Source organism: Homarus americanus, unplaced genomic scaffold (assembly GCF_018991925.1).
Source record: "Homarus americanus isolate GMGI-L3 unplaced genomic scaffold, GMGI_Hamer_2.0 scaffold32531, whole genome shotgun sequence".
In the NCBI taxonomy this organism is placed as follows: Eukaryota; Metazoa; Arthropoda; class Malacostraca; order Decapoda; family Nephropidae; genus Homarus; species Homarus americanus.
Genome location: NW_024755865.1, coordinates 5,756 through 20,000, shown reverse-complemented (window position 1 = coordinate 20,000; position 14,245 = coordinate 5,756). Strand labels below are relative to the sequence as shown.

General features: G+C 35.0%; 1 protein-coding gene across 3 annotated transcripts in view; it reads right to left on the bottom strand.

Moving 5' to 3' along the window:
- LOC121856687 (facilitated trehalose transporter Tret1-2 homolog) overlaps window positions 1-13,799 on the bottom strand; it is a gene marked incomplete at its 5' end in the record, with an annotated part of 17,395 nt that extends 3,596 nt beyond the window's left edge. Inside the window, 8 exon segments of one of the 3 annotated variants that reach the window (XM_042352375.1) lie at window positions 2,233-2,424; window positions 2,656-2,759; window positions 4,898-5,041; window positions 7,355-7,505; window positions 8,547-8,743; window positions 9,935-10,144; window positions 11,120-11,248; window positions 13,551-13,799. In XM_042352375.1, the coding sequence (XP_042208309.1) occupies window positions 2,233-2,424; window positions 2,656-2,759; window positions 4,898-5,041; window positions 7,355-7,505; window positions 8,547-8,743; window positions 9,935-10,144; window positions 11,120-11,248; window positions 13,551-13,799 (1,376 nt within the window). 3 annotated transcript variants of the gene reach the window in all.
- Window positions 13,800-14,245: the final 446 nt, after the last annotated feature.

The following is a 14,245-nucleotide window of genomic DNA, read 5'->3' as shown; positions in this document are numbered from 1 at the left end:
TTTTCTATTTATTTTATTTGTGTAGGAATTTTTTTTCTTCAGTGATACATGTGTTCTGCTGGACTGGCTGGGAACTTATCCCATTGAACCCCATGTTATAATGAACCCGATTTATGATATTTCAATATACAATGGGGTTTTCATGAATGTAACCCCATCATAAATCAAGGTTTACCTGTACAGTACTGTATATCTTTAGTACAAAACACTATGCCAATGCAGTATACAAGCCAAAACTAAGTAAACATAACACAGCATAATGCCAAGATAAACACTGATGTGTTTAATTAAAACCAGATTAAGATAGATGTATGAATGATTTTCAGTTGATTTTATTACCTTGCAAGCCTGAAATTACTTTAAAATGTTGCAAATAAAAAATTTACCTTACAAAAAGTCATATCAGCTTAAAAATAATTTGGAAATACAATAGTTGGTGGTAGTCAACAAGATCACAGCTGATCAAAGGATGTGGTTGTAATTTTCTGATATTCATATAAAAAATATGTTTAAAAAACTTTGGTTAAACAAAAATAGTGATCAAACCAAATTTCCTTTTGTATTATAAAAGATGAATAAAAAAAATCATTATACAGTACAGTTGACATAATCAGCTACTATTTCTGGGGAAAGAGAAATGATGTACAGGTACATGTTTATACTGTATTTATAAATGTAATTACCAAATTTAAAACATCATAAATGCAAACCTTAAGAGGACTCTACTAGTCACCAAACTACTAAAAGACACTAATCAGTTTTGTACCAAATTTTGAATAATTCTAAGGATGTGCTATGGTAAGAGCAGTTAAAAGGCACTTTAGGCTGATTATCATGCTCAATTTGTAAAGAGAATAAATTCCTTCATGAAACACTAAAGATTAAATGTGCAACATGTATTGTTGAAATTTGGTGTGAGAATTTTGTGGCAGCCTTGGTTGTACTGTAGGTGCATTGCCAATTCATGAATATAATTTCTTAATTATTTCAAGTAAATATACAAACATTTGGAAAACTCATGACCTTAAGTAACGATGATTAGTTTATTACTATAAAAATTATACCTTTGGATTGTTTAATATTTATCCTGAGAGTGATACAGCTTAAAATAAATCCACCAATCACAATCCCTATTACTCAAGTAGAGGCAATTCCCGACTTAAAAAGTAAGTCGATTTGTTGGTAAGCTAGAACAGTGTTAGTTCCACAGTTTAGGTTAGGTTAAAGTATAACCCTGTCCATACAAAACAACAGTAATATCCAGTACTTAACATATACCTGTAGTGTAAATACTGTAAATAAAGTGATGCTGAACAATACTGAAAAATGAAAATAATGTAAAAAAGCCATTTTAATTTAAAAAAATTGCAATGAATATATTGGGATCCCGTTCGTGTAAATGTGGATGATAGTAAGTCAAATGGTTGTAACTCAGGGACTGCCTGCATTGCCAGGTAAAATTGTGAGAACGAGAGCCAGGGTGGAGTCGATGCATCTTTGGCTGACTGTACATAGTTCCACTGGAACTCTCTCAAAAAATGGTACGGGTAGTTCCAAATTCCCACTCATTGCAAGTATCTAAGAGACATACAATGGGTGTATCAAATTTATTGTAACAGAAATTCCAGCCGTTCCCAAAACATAACATATTTAGTCATACAGTATACAACTACTAATCAACACTGTGGCTATAAATACACAGTACTGTACACTGTATGGTTTTCATATTCATGCTCTCAAAATATTAACTTTGTTTGAAATGGAAAACAAGACATTTTAAGCTAGGTTCCTGTGATACTTGAGAATTCAGTGAAATTCACCCTGTACTTGAAATTTTAATTTGAGATTCGTGGATGCTCCAAAATTTTAGGCTACTAAATGTTCTGCAGTACAGATACTGTATATGGTTAAAGTAATTGTAATTATAGTTTATATTTACAATACCTTGTGTATTTACTACACCTTGTATTGATTAAATTTGTAATGCAAAAAAAACTTTTGTACAGTACTGTACTACAATATTTTACCAAGATACAAAGGTCAATAAGTTAATATCTCTATGGCTTTACCACACCTTCCCCAATATCAAATACACCAAATTCAGAAATACTTAAATACCCTGTCCCATCTATGGCAAATGGTAGAGTCAACTACAATGAATTAAAAAAAAATAATAATAAATCAATAAATAATGATATACAGGGGATATTTTAGTCAGTCAACTGATCATACCTACAACACGACTTGAAATTCATTGGTTCCTGCTCTCTGTGAACCTCCTGAAGAAAAGGGACCACCAAAATAAGCAGTTATTTCGTCCAAGGTCTTGCCCTTTGTCTCCGGCACAAGTGTCACACAGAACAAGAGGTTGACGACACATATGCTGCCATAGAGCCAATACACTCCGTGGACTCCTAGGACAGACTGTGGGAACAACAGGGTGAAGTATCAAACTTGAAATATTAATCATTACTGCATAACCCATCATATCAATATACTGTATCATTATTTATAGTTAAGTATTCATTGACTTAAATTTTAAGGAAACAGTGATTATTAATTATGCAATGTAATGCAATACAAGCATTGCATTACCATGGAAAATAAAAATTTAGTGATTAAAGTATTGTATCTACTTTTTCAAAGAAAACTTACTTGAAGTGGAACAAAGGATAAAGTGACTACAAATGATAAACTCCAGTTGACCATAGTAGAGAAACTTCCAGCTGCTTCCTTCACATTGGAGGGAAACAGTTCACCTAGATAAAAAACAAGAAAAAATGCATGAAGACCTATTTCATGGCTGAGAAGAAAATAGAAGTGATCTCACAAGATAAACCATCAGAACATCATACCCTTGAGAGAGCCTGCTTTTTTTCCAATGGCTACCTGCATTCAGAGGCAGAGACACTGTGCTGTTAGGTCAGTGTAAATTTCCGTACAAACAGGTACTCATGCAATCAAACCAGGAGTTGTGAAGTGACCTCTAAGCCTGATTTACTGACTGTATCAAAAATTAAGAGAATGAACTTATATACTAGGACAACTCCTGAACTAGTTTGCTTGACCTTAGGTCTCAGACAACAATCCTCACAATTTTCTGTGAATAGTGAATTTCATCAAGGGAGGAGAAGTGTTTCCAGGTTTACTGTTACCCTTCGTTGGTGACTGTTCAGGTGTTGATCTGCGGATTCTTATTATTTTAAATTTCATCATAAAAGTGTATGAAAGTCTGAAAATGAACAAAACGGTTTTGATATTCTATGGCTTTTCAGAACAATTAGAAACTGTGCACATTAAAGAATTAGTAAATTATTATGTGATATCCATGTGGTGTCTTTTCTTAATGATAATAAAAAGAAAGAATGACGAGCTAAAAATATTAGATATATATATATACCCTGTATATTAAGGTTCCTTTGTCTGCATTGCTCTGGCCAAGCAGCCAGTGTCTATGCAAATGGCAGTTGTGTTAAAACTTTTATTTAGTTTTCCTTAATGATTTGAGCTGCATTTTTCCATCTAGATGGTATACAAATGTTATTTGAAATATATATATATATATATATATATATATATATATATATATATATATATATATATATATATATATATATATATATATATATATATATATATATATATATATATATATATATATATATATATATATATATATATATATATATATATATATATATATATATATATAGTGCCTTGCCAGAATCAAAATGCTTTAATTACGCGGTAAATTTGGTCATTTAAGCGGGTGAAGTATAATTTGTTTACTGTATTTACTGAAGATATTTGTTTTAGCTCATAAAATTCATACAAATTACCCGGCCAGAATATAATTTACATTGCTGGAATTCTTATAAGATTGTGATTATTTTAAATATAAACATCATAAAATTTGCATTAGACATACAAATATTAGATCTAATTTAAGAATTTTGATTAGAAAGAGCAAAATTTTTATCTTTTGTGCAAAATATGACATTTATATTCAAAATATTCCTTGTCTTGCAAGGAATCCAGCAATGTCAATTATATTATTCTAACTATAGTCTGAGGTATTATTTATTACTAAAAATGTAAGTTTTCACCCAAACATTTCTTAAGAGAGGGAGGAGCCAGCGAGCGTGGGAAGAGGGGGAGTTGAGTCCATTATTTGAATGGACATTACCGGCGACTGTATTTCTCTTAAATATTAATTGTGTGTGCATACCATAATAAAATTAAGATGTTATTTTTACTACAACGTAGGTATTGTGTCGGAAAAAGTGGAGCTTGGGGGTCGGCCCAGTCTCTACAGTATTTCAATTAATCCCATATGTTCTGTTATTTCATTTACGCGTTTCTCGTTTTAAGCGGGCCTCCATGGGTTCAATTGACTGCGTAAATGCAGACTCCACTGTATATGAGATAGATTTATACACGAGTACAGTACAGTATATACGGTACATTGAAACATACCTATGCAAAATCTTGTTTATTATAAATATAACTTAACCACTTGTGTATGGGGTCCTCTCTCTGTTGAATAAAATTGTCTAGCGTTAGCCAAATTAAATATTAAAAGTGACCCCGTAGTGAAGGGGTTAAATGTAAGAAGCAAGAAGCAGTCGTGTAAGAAGAAAAATCACAACGGTCAGATTTGAGGTCTGGATACAGGCCTGTTTAGGCTAGCCTAAGCTTAGGATATTGTAATGTAACTAAGTAAGCAAATGCATCTGAAAACCAAAATAAAATGAGCAACAGAGTTTTTGGAGTAAAGATTTTGAACCTGTAATGTACAACTTTTGGGTGCCATTACATTCACTCTACAAGCATAGTTATGGAAAGTTATCTATACCACCAGCATAGTATAGATCACCATATTATTACTTAGACTTACCTATCATTAGCCAAGGTATGGGGCCATATCCAATTGAGAATGCCGAAATGAAGATAATGAGGGAGACAAGAGGCAACCAACTCAATTTTTTTATGGCCCAACTCTCGTCTTCCATCTTTTCATAAAAGAACTCTCCCAGTGCAACTGAAATACAAAATTGACAAATACAGTAGTACATTATTACAGTACATAAAGAGGTCATAATTTGCATGTTAAGTAAGGAGTTACTGTATAAATATCCCATCCAGGACACTTATTTTGTTATCAACTGTATTTTGAACATCATTCCATAGTTTAATATTCAATTACTCATTAAGGATACTGTACTAGCAAATTTTTTTTCATTCATAAAAATGGATATTTTATTTTGAAAATGCCAATGTATGACCAAATCTGGACAAAGACACACGCATCATCCTACCAGCTGGGATTCGTCCATTATTTTTATACACTTTCCTATGAAGAGCAACACCCTAAAAAGGATTTTACATATAAGAATTGACCAATTAAAGCCTGAAGGTCAAGAGTTATTATATCACATCAACTGTGTGCACCTCATCTGTTATTTAATATCACCCATAATGATCAGTTCCTGCCAACAATTACATACCCATTGGGAGAAGTTAGGTAAGTATGTTACAGTAACTAGTTCAGACTCAACCATAAAATGGGATTTCAAGAATCAATCACTCATTTATCAAATTATGTCTCTCCGAAGTGACTAACATACTCCAAGACAACTAAGTAAGGGGAGGAGGAGGTGACAATATAAGCTCCAAATACTCCATTACCGAGGCCTGAAGGAACGTAACACTGACGTTCCATTTGTAAAACATTATGGGTTTAATCAATGTTGGATGCAGTCACAGAGTTGGAAGGTTTGTTGACAGACTAAAAAAATGTTCAATGACCTCATCAGACAAACTAATTGATCAAATGAAAAGTATTTAAATTCATGATGAACAACCCAAAAGAATATCTGACAACAATGCAAGACACTGCAAATACTGTACATTGGATTTTTGTGAACTAACTGCCCCTTCATCACAGAAGGTCAAAGGCCATCAATCACCAGCTACTTTATAAATCATTCATAGATAAACTTGCTACAAAGATCTTTGAATCAGGATTGGTAGCTTCTCATTCTAATACAGAAATCTAAGAAAACAGCAGTGATGTTAAATATGAGGAAATGATGATGCACTTAGTAACTCTAAATCCTGCAAACTGGCTCACTGATCCTGAGATTCACTTTGGTGATAAAGCTAATCACTACTTGAATAATTTGAGTATCAATGAACAATTCAATGTTGGGACTTTGACATTATATACTGTAGATGATAACAGAAAAATATAACCATCAACATTAAAATGAATGCTGCCTGGCATCAAATTCAATAATAACATCAACAACCAAATGTGACCACTCGCTCAGCTGCATAAACATTGCTATTAATGCTATACTTAATTGTCTTGGTATCGATATTCCATCATGCTTATTCTTCATCCAAAAAGTAAGCAAAAACGTGAATCAAATGGGAGGATGCAACACAGATTACACAGCAGAAAATCAAGGCTGAAATTCCACATGGTTACAAATCACTTAAACTATTTTAAAGTTCAGTTAATGTATTAGTGTGTTTTTTAATTTCTTAAATACTGTACAGTACACACAGCATAGATTCCATGTCACACAATGATTTTTACAATTTGAAAACTAAAATGTTTAAGGCGGAACAGATATTCCAAACACTGAAATAAAGAACAGCAATAATTATACAGTACAGTATGTAGAAACTGCTTCATGGATGCCATAACTAAAACATTAAACATTACATAAAACTCGTTCAATGTTTCATTTTCATATTTAAAGCGATTTAATCAGTAATACTATCACTGGATACTCTGTTCAGGTTATAAGTCAAGTATTTTGATTAAGAATTCTAAAGTGGAAAACAGTGTCACCATTGTAAACCTGAGTGTGCACTTTTTGGGGGGGTTTTCATTTCAATTGTTGCCACATGCAAATCTAATGTCACAAGTTATGGCCTTTTACTGTGAATGTGACTAAGCTTCTCGAGATCCGTTACTGGGATGTAGCTATGAAGAAAAGACATACAGTACCATAATGAATTACTAAATTAGTCCCAGCTACTAATGTCAGAGGGTTTCCTCCGTGTTTATACCTTTTCAACCTGTAGATTTAGTGGCTATAATACCGAACAAGTCACAAATGGGTAGACATTAGTTCATGAAGACCACCAAATAGTCTTTAGCATAAGTTTACTCAATGAAAATAAATACCAGTGGGAGAAGGACAAATATTTTACTTCTCATGGCAGAAGTTTCACATGTGACTACAACCAAATTATTTACTATCTATTACAATAGATGATTATAGTTGAATAATTCACATTAATCACAACCTATAATGTGAGTAAGTTAATTAACACTGACCAATGGAAAGAGCCATGAGAGATGAAGAAACAATCAGTAGTAATTTCCTTCCAGCCTTGTCCATTAGCACAGTAGCCAGAAATGTTGCAGCCACCTGCACAACACCAATGATGATGGAGCTCACGTTATCAGAAAACTTAGATCCAGCATCCTGTTAAATCAGATTCCATTAGTATAGGCTGCTTCAAGGAAAGGTTTCAATCTCTGGAAAGAGGACATATCAGAAAAAATATGAGACAATGTCATCTGTCTGATTTCTTCCTGCACTTTTTTTTTTTTGCCACTTGCTAGCCGTTTGGGCAGTCTATCCAGTGTAAGTACAGGAGGAAACCAGGGACCGGGAAACCTGTGAGGTTTGGTAGGGTCACAATGGATAACACATTTCTCACGTGTATACAGTACTGAATTTCTTATATGTTTCATGGAATATGGATGAAACTGGATACAATACTGTACAGTATAAATTATAAAAATCCACTATAAATAGTTTAATTTTATATTTGAGAAAATAATTTCTTGAAAATCTAAAAATTCACAAAATCTAAACCCAACCTTTACCCAATAAATTTGATTTAATGAGAATTTATTGCATACCCACAGATGTTAGTGTGATAAGGTTAATCCAAGCCTTTCACACCCAGAAGATACATGCTTCAAATATGACTCGGAAACTGTGTTCAAAATAAAAAAAAATGTGCATCTGAAGGTATGTTAGATGGAGAAACATGCAATGATATGAGCACACACAAGTTTTATATTTCTGCAAAATCAGAAAGAAATTAGGAAAATAGGAAGTGCAGAGACAATTATCCAACTTTTCAGTATAAGAAGGAAAGAGATGTGAATGAGAGAGAAAGGAACATCTGGGAGAGAGTTACTACATTACGTGTTTGCTGTTCAACATCTGGGAGAGAGTTACTACACTACGTGTTTGCTGTTCAACACCTACATTAATCTGTATGTTCACTGTATGTTCCTTTACCTTTCTCTAATGAAGGCTTTTGTTAAACCACCAATGTATGTAATAAGTCATTTATGTCCAATGTATATTTTCAGCCTTCGGGCTGCAGAACTTTTTCAATAAACCGTTAATTATTATTATTATTATTATTTATATGTAAGGTCTTGCAATTCAATGCAGTACTGAAATACCGTGGAGTAATACTACACTCCTACTTTCTGAATAACTTACACTAAATATGGTAGTTAAGTTGAAAAGAACAGGATTGACTCCAGAGAACTGCTGGAAGAACATAAGGGTAAGGGAGATCATGAGAGGCTTCAAAATGTATGGCTTCATGAAGTCTTTCAATGAGGTCTTGTTGTGCTTAGCTTCTTCCATGGATTGCCGCATCATGTCTAATTCTGTCTGGATGTTGCAGTCCTTACCTGTCAAGTATAATTAGTAACCTAATAGTAATTAAATCAATATAAGTAAATGGTAAATAGTGCATGTATGCTATTTCTACCTCAGTACTATATTCTATAAAAATTGAAGGATTGGTCCTGAAATCCCATTTCACGACTAATCCAGTAACTTCTGAAATACAGTATAACAATAAGTTCCAATGTCACTACAGTAAACTCCCTGTAACCCAGATTCACTTAATCTGGATACCCTTGCAAACCGAACTGGGGTTCAGCACCATACACATGTCTCCCCAACCCGAGAGAAAACAACCCAAATCCAGTTTGTATGGGGGTAAGTTCGTGTAAGCGAGGGCTGCCACTGGTAGCACAGAAGGGTAACTCAACAGCGGCCTCTGAGGAGGCAGTAGAAGTGTCTTAAGAAATATGAATAGTGTACAGTACATATAGTCAATGAAATTAGCAGTGAAAACATAATGTCGGGTTAAATAACCTTAATGTGTTTTCATAAAAAAATTGAGTGCCCATCATTATATCGTGTAGAAATATTTTGTTTCTGGGTCTTTTTTTTTTAATCAATCTTGTTGAGAATTTATTCAGGGTGATTATGGTATCAAATTCATCTTTCTAACACAATTAGAAAAGATGGCAAGGATAAAAGTGTACCGGTACACACTTGTTTGCTCGCCATAAATATTCTAGTCTTGGCCCCAGCCGGATATAATAAGACTGTGATAAGAGAATCGTACAAAGTATAAGAGTGTTTCTTATGGTAAACATTATTACTGCACTAAAATATGTCGGATAATTAAAAATACAAGCACATAGTACATGTTAATAATAAAGTACTGAACTTATTAATTATTAAATTATCACAATGCTAGCTGTTTCAAGCTGAGGTGCGGGCCGCACGGCTGGCGTGCGCCACCAAAACTGAAACAAAGCGCCCAGCCGACATATTTCAAATGTAGCCACCTTGCAAAAATAGCCTATTTTCTGAAAAACCTGGTTTCCTAAAAGCAAGATAAATGGTCCAGTACTGTCAATAAATACTCAAACTTATTAAACTCAAAGATTATGAATTGTATATAGGTCACATATATTTACTATAATCCTCTCTAAAATTACCAATACCTGTACTGTACAGCGTACAGTACAGTCCATATTTAGACATAAACTGACTGTCATAACAGTACAATATGTATCCATTACCTCGGAAGAATTGAAGAGCAGCTGTAGCTTGTTCCTCTTTTCCTTTTGAAAGCAGGAAACTTGGGGATTCTTTTGTAAATAACATGAGCACACAGCAAAGGATAGAAGGAATTATACACAATCCTGCAAGCAACTGCCAGGTTGAGACAAGTGCTCCTAATGCATAAGAGTACACCACACCAATGGTTACCATTAACTGGAATGCACTTCCTGTAAATCAAAGAGTAGATACTTAATACGTATGCTGTTTATTGTCATACTATGCAGAAAGTAGCACATTCACACTTAAAATGTCTACATACATGGGATCAGTTAAGTCTCATCCAATGCAGATTTATCCAATATGGATTTAATTACTGTATACTGTACTGTACAGTACATGGTTAAATAAATGTAACAAATTATTTGTAAAACAGATCAAATTTGAGTATACACCATGTACAGTACTGTACTATGAGGTAAAGTCAGTGGTAGGCTCACCCAGCCTAGCCTATGAGCTTAGAAAACTTGCCGGCTTGTAATTGTTATCATTTTCTCTACCTCGTAGAATGTACATCTTCTTTGTTTACTCGTTTCTCGTAATTTTACGATCGACCCCCAACAATGATGAGTCCAAAGAAGACAGATAACATTACAAGCAGTGCCGCTCCCAAGGATAAGGAGCAAGCCTTGAAGATAAAACTGGACATAATACAGTGACTGGACTCTGGTGCAAAAATGCATGACATCCACTTTAACTTTGAACTCTGGGAAGTACAGTAAAGTACGTACAGTATATACTAAATCAATGTTTAATCCTGTTAGGTCTGCTTTTAAGTTCAAAATTATTTGGGCTGGAGTGCATCTCAATTTTAATAAAAAATTATGGGGCTGAAATACATCTCGACTTTTAACGAAGGATCCGATGGGAAAACCAATCCGTAGAACGAGAATTCACCAGGCGAGCACTTTTTCGGGAATGCATATCACATGTCAAGAGGGACCTTCTGCACTACAACAAAAAAATACAGATAACTAAATCTTTAACACGGTATAGAGATGATGGCACATGGGAGAACTGATGTTTAAGGCATTGTATATATTCTTTTAAATGAAAAATAATGTTTTATTTCCCAAGGGTATAAGATATGTAGAGGAGCTTTTGGAGTTAAAAAATGCCTTTGAAATATAATCCTAGTGACTCACCTAAAGTTCCCCTTACATCAGCTGAAGCATATTCACCAATATAAGTGGGGACAACAAGGGAAGTCATCCCAGCACAGAGGCCAGTCACAATACGTCCACTTATCAACATGGCAAAGTTCCGTGCAAGAGCTGAGGAAACATGATAATATATAATTAACCGCCGTACAAAAAAGGACCAACATTAATCATTTATTATACTATTATTTCTCTCTAAAATATGTGGGAAGAAAGTACATTAAGCCTCACTAAAAAGAGAGAAAAAATAGGGCCAATTCTTAAAATCAGCTTCATGGTTAAAGGACCGAGGTGAATGGCTCACTAAACACCCCATTATGGTGCCTGTTTGTATTACAGGGTATAGTAAATAGGCAGTAAGAAGCATCGTTCATGTGAATAATCCAATTGCTGTACATCATCATCTCTCTCAGATGCATTCAATGCTTAAAAGCTATTGTATCCAGTAATATGGTGGTTGCTTCTAGTACTAAGTACAGTAAATCCTCTGTCAGAAGTTTTGGAGTCAATGAATTCTTCTATAACAAAAAAAAAAAAAAAAAAAATCACAATAGGTAATTCACATCCTCAGTTCTGACTGACTCCAGCCTCTATAAAACTATACAAGGGGTCCCTGACTTACAAATGCCCGCTGATACAAATGAGGTTAAACTTTAAATTTACAGTACACTGTATTTTATTTACCCGATTACTTATTCTTTATTTTCATTTGCTGTTTTTTATCATTCTATTTCTTATTTTCTCTTAAATTAATTGATTTTAGATGTTTATGAGGACCTAGGCTATGAAATACAGTATTACCCCGCTTTACGTGGTTTCACTTTCCGCGATTTCTCATTTACGCGGTGCCTCGCCAGAACCGAACTTTCACTTTCCGCGGTGCATCTACTCATATACGCAGGAAGCGGCGCGGGCAGGATGCGAACAAGGTCGCCCAGTCATCAAAACATTACCGAGTTCTTCACCCGCCACCCACCACAGCCGGCCCAAGTCAGTGATAGTGATAATTATAGTGAGGATATGGACTTATATGGACTTTGAGGGGTTTGACAAAGAAGCCCTGCAAGCCTCTGTGGTGGATAGTGATACAATTGATACAAGTGATACAGGTGAGGGCCAATAATCTGCTCTCTGCCTCGGAACCAACCCCCCATCCCCGTGTGCCCAGCCATCTTTTCTACTAATGTGTTAAAAATACTAATATTATTGATATTTCTCTTAATTATTAATTGTGTGTGCATGCCATCATAAAGTTAAGATAATATTTTGACTACAAAATAGTTGTGTGTCGTCAAAAAGTGGAGTTTGGGGGTCGGGCCAGTCTCTATTGGAATTAATCCCATATGTTCTGTTGTTCACTTTACGCGGTTTTCACTTTACGCGGTACCCTGTGGGTTCAATTGACAGCGTAAATCGGGGTACTACTGTAGTGGGATTTTAAACATTGTTCTGTAAGTGCGGTATACACAGCATGTGTTTTGACCAAAGAAAGTCCTCGGGAACGGAACCCGTTTGTAACCCGGGGACCCCCTGTACACTAGAGTATCAGCAGCTTTAATTGACTTGGCCTTTATAAAACTACATCCAGTACTGTATCAGCAAATTGATTTAACAACACTGCCACCACCAACTGCCTTGTTTGAGCAATTTTGGCATTTTATGGGACTAAAAATCTGCTGTGAGGCAGGGAAATGAGGCATTTTAGGTGAAAGTAGTTCATCAGAGATCTGTTTTCAACCCCCTTCTGTTTATCATGGTACAGTACTGTACTACTAAAGGCACTATCATGGAAATTTACAGTAGTATTAGTCTGCCCTGGGAGTTGTTGTATGTTGTTGACTTAGCAGATAGTATAGAAAAGACCGTGGAAAATTTTAAGAAGTGAAAGGATCGAATAATGCCAAAGGGCATGAGAGTAAATTTAACAAAAAGAAAAGTATTGATTAGTGAGAGACCCCTTGGTGGAAAGTGAAAAATGGCCATGTGATGTCTGTATGAAAGGCATTGGCAGCAACTCAATAATGTGTAGTGGGTGTAGAAGTTGAATACTGTACACAAGAAGTGCAGTGTTGTAAATGGCATACTTTATTGTAGGATGTTGTTGACTTTAAGTGTTCGGCAGGAGAAACTCAACATTAAGGATATATCTCTGGATTGTGTCGATGAGTTCTGGTACTGTATCTGGGTGATATAATCAGTATTGGAGGTGGTGATTGAAGCTAGCTCAGTTGCTAGAGTCAGAAATTGCTGGAAGAAGTTTTAAGGAGTTGCTGCCTCTATTGACAGCGAGAGGTCCTTCCCTCCGTATAGAAGGAAAGATTGACCCAGAGCCCCGACAATATTAAATAAAAGAAGGTTCAGTGTACTGGTGTACTGTATTACATAAAAAAGAAGCAAAGCAAGCTAAAGGACTTACCAATGAGAAGCCAACCCAAGGAGAAAGGTGCCACTAGGGCCATTATGGTGCCCCGTCTACCCAGAGTGTTGAGACACACACCACCGACAGGACCTCCGACCAGTGCTCCCAGGTTCATTGATGACGAAAACCACATATTTTGTTCCTTAGTGAGGTGAAGTGATCCAGTGGTAGAGTTTGACATCAATTTGACCCCAGCAGGTGAAGAGTATCCCAGGACAGTCCCCATAGCAAGGGCACCCATGGTGGCTGATGACACAGTATTTGTAGTGGCCATATATACAATATTATAATTTAATACAATATTATAATTTAATACTGTACCTGTACCTAATAATATGCAAAAGAAATTATAAATAATTCTCACCCTTGTTAGATTCTTGCATGGATCTTTGATGAAATACATGTCATTATCTTTTCAACTAAAACACTACAATTTCCTGCATTTAAAGTAAGAAATTAAATTAAATTTCCCTCATAGTCAAGCAATAGCTGACCATTTAACACCTCAAGCAACCTCTAATTTCAAAAGTCATGCTTCCCCCCCAAAAAAATTTGGATATACTGAATTTCATAACTCGGGAAGGTTTTTCCAATTACAGTGACCCCTCGGTTAATAAACTCAATCCGTTCCAGAAGGTCGTTCGTTAACCGAAAAGTTCGTTAATTGGTTCCAGCTCACCGAAAATTTCCTA